The 17,231-nt window shown below is 41.0% G+C and overlaps 1 protein-coding gene across 10 annotated transcripts in view; it reads right to left on the bottom strand.

Moving 5' to 3' along the window:
- Positions 1-17,231, bottom strand: part of LOC138978661 (basement membrane-specific heparan sulfate proteoglycan core protein-like) — a 307,598-nt gene that overhangs the window by 196,474 nt on the left and 93,893 nt on the right. For 7 of the 10 annotated variants that reach the window (XM_070351439.1, XM_070351441.1, XM_070351449.1 and 4 more), the window contains 5 exons: positions 14,510-14,638; positions 10,123-10,330; positions 8,974-9,278; positions 7,396-7,518; positions 4,497-4,622 (listed from right to left, as the gene is read on the bottom strand). In XM_070351439.1, coding sequence (XP_070207540.1) covers positions 4,497-4,622; positions 7,396-7,518; positions 8,974-9,278; positions 10,123-10,330; positions 14,510-14,638 — 891 coding nt within the window. The remainder of the gene's footprint in view (positions 1-4,496; positions 4,623-7,395; positions 7,519-8,973; positions 9,279-10,122; positions 10,331-14,509; positions 14,639-17,231) is intronic. The other 3 variants (XM_070351446.1, XM_070351447.1, XM_070351443.1) reach the window with 2 other exon arrangements.

Raw genomic sequence — 17,231 nt, 5'->3', positions numbered from 1 at the left:
CTTGCACCGTTCGTTGTAGCCTTGTGACTTTTAGAGACAAAACTGCTCTGGGGGGGATGAAAACGTGTTTGTTATAAGAGGGGTTCGTTATGCAAATGAGTTCAAAAGGTTCGTTGTAGCCCGAAAGTAACAAGTAAGAAATAGAAGGCTGTCTGCCGGGAAATCAATGGCAGTTCGTTAAAAGCGGGATTTCGTTTTACCCAGGTTCGTTATAGCTGGACTCCACTGTATATCATATATAGGTGAGGTATTGAATCTCAAAAACTTCAGAGAAAATGTGAAAAATGTGAAAAATAGCTGTTTTTTAGACAACATTTATGGCCCCTGCGACCTTGACCTTGAAGCAAGGTCAAGATGCTATGTATGTTTTTTGGGGCCTTGTCATCATACACCATCTTGCCAAATTTGGTACTGATAGACTGAATAGTGTCCAAGAAATATCCAACGTTAAAGTTTTCCGGACGGACGTCCGGATGGACGGACGGACGGACGACTTGGGTGAGTACATAGACTCACTTTTGCTTCGCATGTGAGTCAAAAAGGAGGGAGTCTTAAATTGGGGGTAATTTTACAGAGGTTATGAACAGAAAGTCTGAGAAAACAGGGTCTTAAAAGGGGGGTTCCATGGTAGAGTGTATCTGTGGGGGAGAAGTACAAAAACATCATGATTTCTACGGAATGTTCTTCACTTTTTACATCTTTACAGAACCTGAACTGCTGCAAACGTTAGTTAAAAAAAAAGGTTTTTTCCAAAACAAAGACAGAATTTGAAACAAACTAGTACCTAGTTAAAACTGAAACAATGTAATTATCAAAACTTAATTAAGAAACAGAAAAAAAAGAGATAAGTACATTGCATGCTAACAAGAATTCAACTTTAAGAGGGAGTGACTGCAACAAATCAAGTACATTTAACAGCAAATTACTTTTTGATAAATCATGTACTATGTTGCCCAACTTTGTAGTCTAGATAAAGTATGATTTTGAACTGTAAAGACTATCACTGAAGTACATCACTTAAATACATGTATGTGCACACACAAAAACAGCAAATATTGCATTACATTTTCAACCATATATCGATTCAGCACCTATAATGTCAGGTAGGGAGACAAATTTGAGCAAAAAGCATTGCATAGGTAAGGCATCTTGCCTACTGATGCTGTAGTTTGCACAGGTCTGCATTGCAACTCGATCCTTTGCACTAGGCTTATAAGCAATAAGCAGTTTTTGGATATTTAGAAGCTCAGCTACTGCATGATTTTTATACTAATGCTGACCCAAATTAGTCTAATCTTTTCGTGATACATCATGATTTTTTTTAATTCATATTAATGGAGAAAAAACATTTTGCCGCCAGCTGAACTACAGCTAAACTACATACATATCTGCAAAGCAAGTTCACACACACAGTAACACTCTTAAAGACATCACTGACAGGTGCATGAACTGTACGATAAAACAGGACCAAAAAATACGGTCACTAGCTGACACCAGCCCTTACAGACAAACTAACAGTAACACTCATTAAGACGTGAAATTTCTACTCTATCCAAACGTCTATCTTACAGAAAGAGCCCACTCTGCAATCGCATGCATAACCACTAATTACAACTCCATAACATTTTATTTTTCTCACTGTCTCAGAATCATACATAGATCTTAAACAGTCCTGCTTGATTTGTCTGAGATCTTGTAGTCTTGTTGAATAAAATAAATTACCCCCCCCCCCCCCCCCCAAGCTTACCTGTTTGACCCCCCGCCCCACCCCTCCCACCCACCTGTCTCCCTCTCGACCACTACCCAAACCCCCACTCCTTTCACATTCACGCAATTTACAATGCTGTTTATTTAATTCTGAACTGCTGCAAAGAGGCAACGTCCTTGGTAAACGGTTGACTTACATACCTGAACAGAACTGAATTTCAAACCACAAAAATCAACAAAGATTACATAAAAACAAGATAAACAAATTCTGTCACAAGAATAGATGCTTCAAACAAAGCAAACTGAAATACAATCTTTTTAATAATCCCATGACCAAATAATCAGAAAAAGTTAGTTGCATTGTGAAAGAGTATCGTAATTATAGATATAAGCTGATGATAAATACAGTGCAAATTTAATGTGAAAGTGAGTTTAGAACTGAAAAAAAAGAAAATCCCTTACAGATACATATATCAACGTAAGCGCTATGGTAATCATTAAAGCACAACAACATAGCACCTTGTGCAATGTAAACAACAGTGCCAGGAAGCAACTTAGTTGATCTCTGTCAAACTGCAGTAGTTTTTTAATACCCCCAAAAAAATCACATACACTTTCACCTGACATAATTTTTGTATTGTCTGTCTTTCTGTGTGTGCATGTGTGTGTGTGTGTGTGTGTGTGTGTGTGTGCATCAAGTTTGTGCTTGTGTTTGTGCATGTGTGTGTTTGTGTGTGTGTGTGTTTGTGTGTGTGTGTGTGTGTGTGTGTGTGTGTGTGTGTGTGTGTGTGTGTGTGTGTGTGTGTTGTACGAGAAAAGAATGGTGGCGTAGAGAATGCTGTGATCTCTGTTTGATGACTCATGTTTATAAACTAAAGCAGTGTGTGTGTGTGTGTGTGTGTGTGTGTGTGTGTGTGTGTGTGTGTGTGTGTGTGTGTGTGTGTGTGTGTGTGAGTGTGCGCACAGGTGTATGTGTTGTGTGTGTTTCCTTTCCATTTGAAGAAGAAAAAAACCCAGTTGTGAACTGTGAACTCCAATAATGTTTCTCTTGCACTTGAAATTAGTGCCAAAACATCTAGGGTACTGCTAATGTCCTTTCAAGAGATTCTACGATAATAATACTTTTGAAGAATGGATTGTCCAAATTCAGTAGATGTGATATGTGTGCAATAGGTGACTTGCCCTATCGGTCAGCGCCGCCAAGTCGCGCGATAAATGTGCGTTAACTTGCGTGGCCTTGCGAGATCTGCCGCAAAATGCGGGCATGTTCGGATAGCTCTGTGAGAGGTTGCGTTTTAGTCCGGACACTTCGCCTTGAAAATTGAGAATTTTTACTGTGAGCAGTGGGCTGCGGCAAAGATAGCCGCAAGAATAATCCTAAAGTTCGTTCAAAGTACCTAAGTATGGCCCGTGCACAAAGGAAAGGCGATCGAGTTTAAAAAAAAAATGTGTTTAACACAAGCCAGGGAACACCAGCGCTTGTGAGAGCAAACAGTTTGACCACAGGGAAGTGAACCTTTCTCATCTTTCGCACCGGAGAGCTATTCAAGCGAGGTATTGTGCAAGTTGGCTATTGATGTAGTCTCTCTTTTTCAAACATCACTCTGGTAATTGTCCCTCAACACAAACATCCACAGATTTACGTGACACAATCACACAGTGCAATTGACAACAGCATTAAAATCTCAACTTAAATTAAGAAACCACAGATGAAACCATTAGAAATGAATTCAAAACATTAAAACTTCTGTTACCGATCAAATCCTCCTCACACATATTGAGCTGCATGAAAATCAGAGGTTTTACCAATTGCATTAATTACATGGTAATGCAAGTAAGGAGTGATGAATATATCCTACAAAAGAATGTAATGTGTGGAATAAATGGTGTGTATGATAGGAAACTTGACTTTCTCTTAAATTCTTGAGCACAGTAATCAACAGCATTAGAACAGAAATCACAAAACCACCCATTTTATGGACCTAGGGAGTTTATAAAGTAGTCACTTACATCAAACTGGCAGTGGGGGACAGAAACAAACGCTATCACCTTGGAAATGAAAATCAAAAATATCAGTCATCACGTTCGGAATTATTTCATAAATATGCCACAAAAACGTTTATGATAAGACGGAATCAATATAGGAACAGAAATAAAGTGACACGGCTGCTCTGTACACGTCCAAAAAGCTTGATTCAAAGAGATGAATTCAGGGACTTTAAAAAGAAGAACTAGAAAACAGAGACTGTAGAAAGGCAGCCAAAGAATAAAATGTGAAGTAGTTTTCAATCAGTTTCTCACCCATATTACCAGGAAAAAAGCAGAACAGGATTTTGACATGTTCCAGTTAGTGAAAATATGTTATATAGAAGTTTCCCAAAACCGCCTGTGCAAAAAATGGTGATGAAAGATGAGAAAAAAGTTAATGAAAGACAAAAATGAAGAGAAAATGTACATATTTTTTAGTCCCATGTACGAAAAGAATTTTTCAGGATGGAGAAAGAAAAGAGTATAGAACAGGTGCTGATCGTAAATGATAGCGTGAAGATTTCCCCCGGGCTCCAAGCCCCACCTGAAAGCTGTTAAAATTGTCAGTAAAATAAAAAAAATAAAAGCATCGTGCTACAAGAAGCAAGCCAAAAAGGAAAAAAGTGTTAAGTCATCATTTCCAATCACATCGGTTTTAGTCGGTGAGCTACAATATATACACAATGGCGGTATAGCAGCAACCGCGATGGTTCAGTGGTAGCCACAGCAACCGGCTACCACTGCAGTAGCCCGCTACTTACTACAATATTCTTCATCTGAGCCATCAGGGCAGTCAGATGTTCCGTCGCAGCGAAGGCGGCGATTAATACACCTGCCGGTACCACGACACCTAAAGCGCCCTTCTAGGCACGGCTCAACTTCTGTACCTGCAAGTTTACGTCGGCAAATGAACAGAACTGAGGAGAAGCAGCAACACAAAATTAACGACTAAAACACACACAAACGAAACAGTAGAATTAATGTATCTACAGAGGTAGAGGGAGTAAACATAACAGAATATTTGATACTTTGAATAACCTAGAAGGGTAGATATAAAGTGTAACAGAATGCTTTCAAGAATGCCATGCAAACTGAACAATAGAACAAGGGAGAATTACTACTTTGTAGGTGAACTAAAGAGCATTTTCTTGTGTCAAATTCTACTTTGTCTACAAAGTATCACCTGGACTAAAAAACATAAAATAAAAAGATACATTAGTTTTCCTTTGTATGTGTGTGTGTAATTTTCTTCTCTTCATATCATAAAAAACAATTTGTTCAGTCTTCATCATGTTTTTTTGTTCAAAGTGAACAAGGGGAAATATATATCTGGGCGGGGATATAGCTCAGTTGGTAGCGCGCTGGATTTGTATTCAGTTGGCCGCTGTCAGCGTGAGTTCGATCCCAGGTTCGGCGGAAATTTATTTCAGAGTCAACTTTGTGTGCAGACTCTCTTCGGTGTCCGAACTCCCCCCCGTGTACACTACATTGGGTGTGCACGTTAAAGATCCCACGATTGACAAAAGGGTCTTTCCTGGCAAAATTGCTTAGGCACAGTTAATAATTGTCTACCTATACCCGTGTGACTTGGAATAATAGGCCGTGAAAGGTAAAAATGCGCCAAAATGGCTGCAATTACTGGCCGTATAAAATTTCATCTCACACGGCATCACTGCAGAGCGCCTAGAACTGTACCCACGGAATATGCGCGATATAAGCCTCATTGATTGATTGATTGATATCTGGATGTTTTCAATAGAGTTCTCTCTGTTTGCTTGGTGCTCTTTCATCAGAACATGGTAAACACAACTGATCTTATGAAGTCTTTAACACTTACTGATACAAGTACATCAACTGATACATGTAACAGACCTGGGCACCCCTGTTTTGCTCTTGGAGTATTCTCAAACAAACTTGGTGTATTTTCAGAAAAATGAGCATACTCCACACAGCATTTGAACATCCATGATTTAAGACATGCTTCACACGATTCCGTCGCAGCATTGATTAAGTTTACCAATACATTTAAAACAAATGCTTCTTTCAGTGTTTACTGACAAAAACTGTAATCATGTGTCAAAATACTGGATGAGCTTTGGGATGCGCTTGTGAAGAAAAGTAGTCTTGGAATTTTGTTCTCGCCATATTTTTTTCCACTGACCGTACTGATCGTATGCGTACAAAATACAGCAAAATCGTATGGGTTCCCAGGTCTGATGTAACAATGTGCCTCACACACATCAACACAATATATTTCTAGATTATCAACCTCTAAAATCAACGGGAAAGCCCTATAAACATAAATGTACTTTTATGTAACCTGTATGCACGTACATCTGAATATATGCTCACTTGACTTCCATAGGTGGCCAGTCATTAGATAATCAGTACTCTTATAAGTACATAAATGTATGACAGATGTTAAACACCCAGAAACATGGAAGCAGTAAGATATCATGTTCAGTACATGTACATACATGAACATTAATTTGTTCAAGTCCAGAAATGCACAAGAATCTGCTGACACAAGGAAGGAAAAGAAAGCAGAGGACACTTGAAGAATGTTTATGGCATTTTTGTTATTACGTTGACAAGAACTTTGCAAGGAGACAGAAAGGGGGGAAGGGATGGGGGCCACAAGACCGAGATGAGGGATCAGGGAGGGGAAGGAGAAGGAGGGGGGGGGGGGGGCATTGCCACATGTCAAGCTAAATCAGCCTGCAAAGAAGAGCAGTACGTGTGCAAGACAGAGAAACGATTGCAATTTTCATTTTCATCACAAACTCTCCTAGTGTAACGAATCACAACAATCAACTTTGGAGACAGAGGCAGTCAAACAGGGGAGAGAGTGTAGAGCCAACGTCTTTGCCCTATAAATAGAGAATACTACATGGCTTGCTGTGTCGTACCAGATTTACACGAGTTGTTTTTTTAAATATTGAACTGCGAGCAAAAGCGAGCTGTTCACTATTTGAAAAAGCAACGAGTGTAAATCTGGTACGACACAGCAAGCCATGTAGTATTCTGTTTATCCTACATACTGTACTTACGTGTATTTTACTGAAAATGTCCCGCATTTGAGGCAGCTAAATTAAAGACGCTTGTTTTGGAACCTCGATCTCTTCCAAAGCCTCGTGCAATCTATTACGTCAAAGCAAAGAAACGTCACTCTGAAAGTGTGGCGTGACGTGTTAGTTCTAAAGATTCATCGAGGGTAATTAGCGAGCGCAATTTGTGTTTCTATAATGACGTTTGTCTCGGTGACTTTGGCATCATACGCAGTGGAAAAACAGGTCCCTGCCAGACTTGCTTGACATGACCTCATTTACATGATATACACACGTGTGATTTGAACGATTATTATCTCACGGGTGTCTCTCTCACGTATGTAGGATAAAAACTGCTATGGTCACGCAAAGGTTCCCAAGAGCATACAAGGGGACAGCATCAGCCACACCCCATCACAAACACAACTCTACAATTCACAGGTGCCTAGCCAGCGATGTAGAAGAAACGTCGAGCTACAATAAATAGCTCACGCTCTTTGCCGGCAGACAACTCTGCAGAGCCTGCTGTAAAGGGAGACTACTGCGTCACCCTGTCGGAAAAGATACAAGATTCGAACTGAAAGATACAAGATTTGAAGAAATGGAGACTTACGGCAATCTTTCTCGTCCGAGGCGTCCGGGCAGTCGGCCTGGTTGTCGCACTTGTAGTTGGCCTGGATGCAGTAACCGTCGTCACAGGTAAACTCGTTACTGCCACAGGTGTACACTGATGGTACTGGAAGACACAGTCACATTTAATCCTGCATAAATATTGAAGTGAAAAATGCCAGATAAATACTTTTAACTCCCTTCTACTACTATATTTCTGGCAGACTTTTGTACTTCCGTGGTACCTGTGATGAAAGGACATCCTTGGGACCCGCTACAAGTGTCCCTGCAGTGCAGGGGGCCTGTCATGACAGGTAAATTTGGTAAAGAAACATGTAGTAGACAAAGGGATGCCAGTAGGTGTCCTTTTAAGGTAGGTGTCCTCTCATCAGAGGGGCCACACATTACAGGTACCACTGTACTACCATCCCGATAACATCTTATGTTTCCATCTTTAAAAGGCTTACACCTTTGAACCAGTGGAACAAATCTTCTTCTTCTTCGTCGTTCACTAGATGGAGATGCCAATCGCCCGCACGAAAGTAGCTGTCCTCTGTAGGTCCTCCAGGCAACCAGTGGAACAAATGACTTCTTTTCTTTTTTAGATGATCCATAAGCATTAACATTGACAGTCACATCTCTCTGACATTTCTCTCTTACAAGAACCGTGTACATAATATGTGCAAACAGACTGTAAATGAATTAAAATCATTTTAGTTTATTGCTGTCTGTTTGAAAACTAACTCAAACATGAGCGCTACTACAATAAATTAAACCTGTTTATCTGCATGTGTGTTTGTTTGCCTTCTTGTTTGTCTGTGGGCGGGGATGTAGCTCAGTCGGTAGGGCGCTGGATTTGTATCCAGTTGGCCGCTGTCAGCGTGAGTTCGTCCCCACGTTCGGCGAGAGATTTATTTCTCAGAGTCAACTTTGTGTGCAGACTCTCCTTGGTGTCCGAACACCCCCGTGTGACACACAAGCACAAGACCAAGTGCGCACGAAAAAGATCCTGTAATCCATGTCAGAGTTCGGTGGGTTATAGAAACACGAAAATACCCAGCATGCTTCCTCCGAAAGCGGCGTATGGCTGCCTAAATGGCAGGGTAAAAACGGTCATACACGTAAAATTCCACTCGTGCAAACCACGAGTGCACGTGGGAGTTTTAGCCCACGAACGCAGAAGAAGAAGAAGAAGAAGTTTGTCTGTCTGCCTGCACTTACCAACATGACAAACAAAGGTCCTACTAGTTATGCAATATACACACCCCAAGACACTTATCCCAAACACCCCAACTCCAAAGAATTTCAACCCCCCAAAATAATGTCATATGTACTCCAAAGCATCGCAATCCCCAATATACACATTCTGACTGAATTTTAACCCCCACTCACAAAAAAACCCACCAAAACACACTCACACACACACACACACACAAACACTGACAACCTCGCACACGCTCAAACTCACACACGCATGTTACACACACACACACACACAAGAACACACACAAACACATCCCCCCCCCACACACACACACAAACACACACCCCCCCCCCCCCCCACACACACACACACACAAACCTTCTACACCATCAGCGTAGTTCATGAGGGCACGGATGGCGAACGTGGCGTTGGTCTGCTCGTAGTCCACGCGATTGATGTCGAAGTTGCTGCCAGGCCGCACCATATCGTCAAAGAACTGCACGTAGTAGTTCTGATACATCTCACTGGCCGGGACGACGTCGTCGGCAAGGGTTGCCTGGGCGATGACGTTGTTGGGGACGTTACGAGGATAGTAGATACCGATGAAGTCGCCACGTTGCACATTGATGGGGGTGTGTGCTGCGACCGAGGTCTGTCCCACTGGTGCTGGGGGCAACGCCGTTCTGTAGAGAGTAAGGTTTGTTTTGTGAAAAGAATCAGTTATAGTGCTTGCCCTTTTCCAAACTGGTATAACATTTGTCAGGAAGACTAGGCAGTTTAAAATATCAACAGACCAGTTGTCCATTTCATTTCCAGTATTTTGAGATTGCTTCCAGTAAGATATCGTAACTTTCTGTCCGAAACGATTCATGAAAACTATACATACGTTCTGCATTAATACTCAAAGTAATAGAACCCCTGTTTTAAGACTTTTAAAAAAAATCTGAGAAAAAACAGTCTTTAAAAGGAAGGAGTCTGAACATGGAGATCAATTACATTTACAGAGACGATGAACAGAAAATGTGAAAATGTAATGTCTGAAAAGGGGGGAGGGAGTTTGAATCAGTGGAGGACTTCTTCTTCTTCAGCGTTCCAGAATTTTTCTGGTTACGTGTGAGCTCGTTTGCCCATTTGGGTTCCCCACACTATGCTCTGAGAGCATAGTCAGCTCACTCCGCTTTCGTTGAGTAGGCATGCTGGGTATTTTCGTGTTTCCATAACCCACCCAACTCTGACATGGATTACAGGACCTTTTCCGTGCGCACTTGGTCTTGTGCTTGTGTGTACACACGAAGGGGGTTAAGTCACTAGCAGGTCTGCCCATAAGTTGACCTGGGAGATCGGAAAAATCTCCACTCTTAACCCACCAGGTGGCAGCGACCGGGATTCGAACTCACGACTTCCCGATTAGGAGGCCGACGTCTTACCACCGCGCCACTGCGCCCGTCGAGTGGAGGACTTAAAAGAGGGGTTCAACTTTAGTCTTTACCACCATCATCATCATCATGTCAATGTCATCCCCCTGACCTGTCCACAAGCAAGAAGTCCCTGTCTCCCACTTGACGCCAGACACCAACAAAGGCTTGACCGTCAGGGATGAGGCGGTAATACTCCCAACCCACGACATTTCCGGGGCAGGGGAAGGCATTGTTGATGAGGAGGTTGGCCCAGTTGGTACCGTTGCGGGGTAGACGGGTGGGTTCCCTGCCCACGTAGCTTGGACACACCACTTCCTCTGTAACAAAAAATCAGCGAAGGTGAGTCAGATGAGCTCATTCTTTTTAGCACATCCCTATAGCCTGTCCTTAACGGGGCAAAGTCGACTACGCGAAGTATTCTTCGCAAGGCTGGCTGCACAAAGCTTTAGCACTGAGTTTTTGGTAAAAAGACTTCACAAAGTTGACTTCCGGCTCAATGAAGGACCATCTTTACAGAGAGCATTGCCGTCTGTGTATGGCCGCTTCGATAGATTATATCACGAGCAGAGAAGGAGAACCATACTTGCGGTTTCTGGGGTAACAATCCTATGTGTTGATCTTTCTCCCAGTTTGTCTTTTTTCCATACAAACAGCATCTTAACTTTTGTTGTTGTTGCAGAACCTTATATCTAATGGAATTTAATTAGCGTGTCAGGTCAGAATGAGGCACTTACCCTGTGAAGGAGTTGGTAGAATTAAGAAACACATACAAAGAACGAGAGAAAGAAAGAAGTCAAAAATGGATGAAACAAAACAAATACAAAATTAATCAAACATAATAATTGAGAAGAAGAACCTGACTTATAAAGAAAGGGACATTTATTCACATCAAATAGAAGTCTTTGTAAAGTTATGAACAACTAGGACAACATATGCCCCTTTCAGAAGTTAAACTAAATGCTAAATCAGCACATTCAAACGGTTTAAATTACCCATATTTATCTGCAGAATAAGTACATCGACTAGTGAGAGGACCATTTCAAAGACAATTCCAGGGATGAATGGGGGGAGGGGAGGTTGGGATTCAGGTGGAGAATGAAATGTGGACAAATACAGGTCTTTATAGCTGAACACTACTGACTAACACCCTCAAAATGATTTTCTTCCTAAAGTTGCTGACACTTAGAAGTGTTGTCCAAGAGTCTTTTGGTCCACAAAGCTCCATGCTCAACTAGCAAACCATTGCCACAGTACACTGTGCATAAAGATTCTAATTTGTGCCTATCCAGCTAAACATAATGAATTAAGCCCCACTCTGTGAATGCTTTTGAGTTTCCTGTCCTTTGTGGCAGGTAGTCATCTCCAATATCAAAGTTTTTACGTAGGACTGAGGTTCAGAAATTCACTTGAAAAGATTTCAGTTTACATGATCATAAAGAAAAACTACCACATACTGAGAAACTAGAATTGTGTGTCTAAAGTTTTCACTTTCCATTTGAATGAAGCCTTACACAGAAATGTGCTGACACAGCCATGTTCATAGCTATCATGTACATGTTTGATTCTGATTCACATTTGTCATTACAGTGGAACCCCCCTTTTAAGACATTGCTGTTTACTTTTTCTTCATAACTTTACGCCCATTTTAAGACTCCCTCCTTTTTAAAAACCTGATTTTCGCAGATTACTGGAGGTCTTAAAATGGGGTTCCACCGTACCACTCATACTGAGGAACTAGAATTGTGTGTCAGCAGTTTTCACTTTCCATTTGAATGAAGCCTCACACAAAAATTGTGGACAGCCATGTTCATGATGTACATGTTTGACTCTGAATCACATTTGCCATTACAGTGTAACACCTCCTTTTTAAGAACCTTCAATTTAAGACTTCTCCCATTTTAAAACACTAGGCCAAAAAAAAAAAGGTGTGGTTACGGTAACATAGCCAAAAAAAATAGGGTAGGAAGGTAGGCAATCACTTTTTTTTTTCTTTCTAATGTGTACAAATTAAACCTACTTGACAGGGAAATAAGTGTGCGACTCGAGCGCTTTCGCTTTCATTGCGTTTTCTGCACTCGTTTTCTTGTTTTTTGTGTGTTTTTTTGACAAATGTAATAAAAAGTTATAGGGTCGGCCCCTAAAAATAGGGTAGGTCGGGTTACCGTAACCACACCAATTTTTTTTTTAGGCCCTATTGACTGTAATTGACTTTCTTCATAACCTCTGTAAATTTTCCCCCATTTTAAGACTCCCTCCTTTTTTAAAACCTGATTTTCTCAGATTACTGGAGGTCTTAAAGAGAGAGGGGGGGGGGGGGGGGGGGCAATTTCCACTGTATGTTTTTTTTGTTGAGAGTTGGACTTTGATTTAAATTCAATTATGATTCCTGTTGAGTCTTGCCTCTTAATTACTCCTGTATCAGTTTTGTGGAATCATCCTTCACTCTAAATCAACTCATCAAAAGGATTGCTAGCTTATGTCTTATACAACTTCAAATTACAAGCACAACATGTATGTTCATTATACATCATTTAACCATTTTTATCTTAACTGTCAGGAGTTGTCAGTACCGCATGCAGAGAAAAGCAGAACTGTATTAACACACTAATATTCTCAAACAGAATCATTTTTTTCTGAGAAAAAAATTAAATTAATAAGAAAAGTCAGCGGAAGCATCCTATTTGAGTCTATAACTGAAGTTATTTGAAACAAAGGCTTTAAAACTGATGAACACTGTTAGTTAAGAAAAGAAAAGGTTTTCTATTTGTCAAATTTAAAGAGGCTGTGTCACTACCCTTGGCTATTGTCAAGGTATTTTCTGTTTTCACTAGAAGTGCAACGGGGTTGTGAACTATTGTAGAGTTGATTCCATGCACTGAGGTTGAAAAAAAGATATTTAATTCACAAGGTGTGTTAAACAAAGAGTTTGGTCCAGCAAACCAAACAGTGGGGGAAAAAATAAATATGTAAAACTGCAGAAGAAAATAAATCAATGAATACATAAGAGTTGTGTCCAATTTTAAGTCAATTAAAAACAAATTCTGATAAAAAAAATTATATCACCTAAACTGGCAATTTATGTTATTAAAATACAGATTAAAAAAAACCCACCTTAAAACAACTTATGAGCAATATCCGAAAAAAGCAGATGTTGGGGATGGGGAAGGTGGGGGATGGTTATGACAACGAGTCAAAACATGATTTAGCCAATACATAAATGTACAAACCAATCTATATAAATATGCTAAATAAAAATCTATATTGTTGCATAAAAGCAGATATGCCTTTTTAAATGCACTATTAGTTTGTAAAGAGATCATAAGCACTCTATAGCCCTCAATATATAACCCTTCCTTCAACCAGACATCACCGCTGCACTGCACATAAATGCTTCAGCACCGTAAAAAAAAATATACACCTGAATAAACAGTTTACATGATGCAATATTCTTTCAGCACACCACGCCAGCACCGCCCTTTTACCAAAGTGTTGTTTGTTCCTGTGTCATTATGATCTATTTGAAGCATTTCCATCAGCAGAACAGGGCATAGCTGCAGAGAAAGAGGGGGGGGGGGGGGGGAGGGGGGAAGAGAAGAGATGTCAGAACAAGAAGATGGCAAACCACCAAGAGAGGAGCATCATTCAAGACAACTTGGCAGATGGTGTAAACATTACACCGGTTGGTGAGAATCGCAAAGTGTCTCTGCCAGAGAGAAATAGGATGGGTGTAAAATAACAAAAATGCTCCCCACAGCATCCCAACGGAAACGCTGGATGAGTTAGTTCATGCAAACTGCAGCCAAGAATCTGAAGCTGGTGTTAGTGAAGACTGCACAGCGCTATGCAGTCTCTCCAATGCCAAAGCGTAATTCAATCAGGCTTTGCTTACATTATGCAACAGAAAAATCAATCAACAAAGCAGCTTCAAACAATTCAGGTTGTTTTCTGGTTTAAAGGACCCAAGAGGACCCAAGGATGACAGGTCAACTAATCTGCAATACATGTATATGCTTTCTGGTTTTCAAAATAAAATGTAAATTCAGTGCGTCTAACATCTTAACAAAAACTATTAAACAAATATAGCTATTGCATTCTAATGCTACACTGAACAGTTGATTCTCTAAAAACAACGTGATAGTCGTCGCTGGGTTGACCTCCCTTTGTCCCAAAAGTGGCAATAATGGTCCTTGTGGACTTAGGCTACAAACCAGAGGAAGAAGAAGATCATTCATAGAATTATTTGTATTGATGACCTGTCACATCTTGCCCTAAACCAGAAAACAACATGATGGTCAAAGAATAAGTATCCGCAAATACAGAATGAATCCAGTTGCTCCGGGCGAGAGGAGGGGTGAGACCAGAAGATAGCCAAAACATAACGTTGTCAGTATTGCAAACAGCGAAAGAAAAAGATGAAAACGGCACTCCATGGACCATTCCCTTGCTTCCGCAGCGAGAAAAGTCCACTCCAGCTATACCAGAGGAGGACAACTTACTATCACATCCCTTCTCGTCTGCCCCGTCAGGGCAGTCAGGGATCGTGTTGCAACGTCGAGAGCCGTCAATGCACATGCCGCGTTCGCATTGAAACTGGTCTGGTGCACACACCTCGCCCGATGTCTCGTCTGCCAGGTCATAGGACAACATACGTTTACATCCCTGGCAATCTTTGGGCAATGAGAATCTCAGTTTGTGGAATATATTTCGGCCCACAGACTGAAGAGAACACACTAAATTCTCTGCTCTGCCTAGCCATACTTTGAAGCTTATCAGAAATTACGATCGGAAATGGTGTTTCATAGTGGCGACTGTAAACAGGAGCCTTTGTATCATATTTCTAGTGACATATTTCTGGTGGAAAAGCTTTGCCCACAGGCTACATTCTCTGCTCAGCCTGGACAGAGTCTGAAGCTTGTCAAAAATTACGACCAGATCGACATGGTGTTTAATATCGGTGACTGTGTAAGCAGGGGCCTATGTATCGTATTTACGGATCATTAACGGAGGCACAGTACCAGTCAAAGTGCTATCACATTAACTTTGTTTCAATGTGAAATCATCTTTCAGTATTTCAAACTGTCAGAGCTCAAATTACAGTGAGAACTTGATCAGCATCAAGATACAGTTTCATCATTGACAGTCAGCAGAAGAATAACTGTTTTTGGCGTGGTTTGTTGTGATAGCAATAACTGCCAATATGGGCGCCAAAAGCGCTGACCTCTCTGCTCTTAATGTCTTTGGCATCTGCATCATTGTTACTATATAATACTTTTGATGAAATGGCTTGCAAAATGTCACATGTGATTATACTCAATCTTTGTCTCTGGGGCTTGGGTAGGGTGGAGAATATTTACCAGTCACAAGGTCAATGTCAATTGCCAGGGCTAGAGAGAGGCTGAGAAGCGTTGGGATTTTTTTGCCATCAAAATTCGTATCAACTGCACCAAATAATATCGGCAGCAAAGATTAAATACACAATAAATAAATAAAAGAATAAATAAAAATAAATAATTATCCAAAAGATAACACAAAACTGTGTGTGCCTGCAATTTACTGGTTTATAATGGTGCAGATGTGCAATATATTCAGCAGTGCAGTGACAACAAATAACATTTTTCATGGTACATTCATATATGATAAACATAAATGCAAACATTATTACACGCATAACACTTGCACACTCTTATAATATACGCTGGATAATACATGCTACCAGCATGCTCTGTATGTGGGTGTACACACATTCAGTTATACACACATGTATGGTAATCAAAATATCTCCTCATAGTAAAGATTTCGGCTGCAACTCCACGCTTTGCAGATACCTGCTATTCTGTTGGGAGCTACCATGCACCCACCCCACCCTCTCTGTCTGTCTCTCTAACGCGCACACACATAAACACACACTGACACACACAGACACACACACAGACACACACACACACACACTCTCTCTCTCTCTCTCTCTCTCTCTCTCTCTCTCTCTCTCTCAAAGAAGAAATTCAAGTTTACGCTTGCGTTCGAGAAAGGGAGACAACCATCAGTTCTTCATCACATAAAAACCTAACAAATTATATCCCTTAAAAAAGAAAACTACACAAAAATGACCTATACTACAGGAATTTGCGAACATGAAAAACAACATAAAGCAACCCCCCCCCCCCCCCCCCCCCCCCTTCCATAGTTTCAGCCACCTCTGACTGAATCAGACTCGGAAACGCTGCTCAGACAACTTGGGGCTCGGGGACGATACAGACGAACAACTGCAGAAGCCTTGTGAAGAAGTTTTACACAACATGACCGAAGTTTGTTATCTAATCACAGTTCAGATTGCTTTCTGGCTATCAGCGGAAAAAGAAAGAGCGACAGAGACCAAAGATTATAAAGATAGTGCACACTGGAGCGATGGAGCACTGACTTGGATGTCGACTTCTTGTCCCCCAGAGCCCCTCAGTTCCCGCCCAAGAAAACAGAAGGAACACAGACCCAGCAAAAAAGCAGGAATGTGCACTGCACGAAAGAACTTGCGATTATTCTTCTCCTTACTTTGCCGTTGATAAATGCAAGACCAACATGATTCATACACCAGAGTTCCAGCTGTAACCCAAATCCTGAACTTTGTCGACAAAAATCAGTTTCACAACCCAAAAAAGTATCCTCTCGGGCTCATCAGTGACGTCTTATCTTCCCCACGGTGATTTCAAGTGCTTGAGGTTATTGGCTTCTTCTCTAGAGATCCGCTAGCAAAAACAAAATCCCACAAGTTCTGGGAAAGGAATCAGTCCACACAGGCTCCCGAGAGGATGTAAACCTTGGCAAAATATGCGGTCCAAAGGAGAAAAAGAAAAAGTGCTGATGTGACGTATAGAGCCACATCATTCTGTAATTCCACGGAGGCAGAGCAGAGGGCAAAAGATAACACAAACCCAAAACAAAGTAACGAAAAATAAAAAATAAAAAACCCGCGGGAGAGAAATAAATCTGAGACTCGTAGAGCAGAAAGGAGGAGGAAAAAATCAACCAAAAAAATATCCGGTGCTGGAGAAATACAGTCGATACTCGTAAACCGTACATAACTGCGCGCGTCAGAGGTGGTTGCTCACACTAAAGTTTGATGTAACGGTTTCCCCGAGGACATCTGGAAGAAGGTGAATGAGAAAACACTAGGAGGAACATCACTGATAACACGTCTGCGGTGTGAGCTCAAGATAGGAAAAC

The sequence above is a fragment of the Littorina saxatilis genome, linkage group LG10, assembly GCF_037325665.1.
Source record: "Littorina saxatilis isolate snail1 linkage group LG10, US_GU_Lsax_2.0, whole genome shotgun sequence".
Taxonomy (NCBI): domain Eukaryota; kingdom Metazoa; phylum Mollusca; class Gastropoda; order Littorinimorpha; family Littorinidae; genus Littorina; species Littorina saxatilis.
The sequence above is the reverse complement of the archived record's forward strand: the minus strand, read 5'-3'. Positions and strand labels throughout refer to the sequence as shown.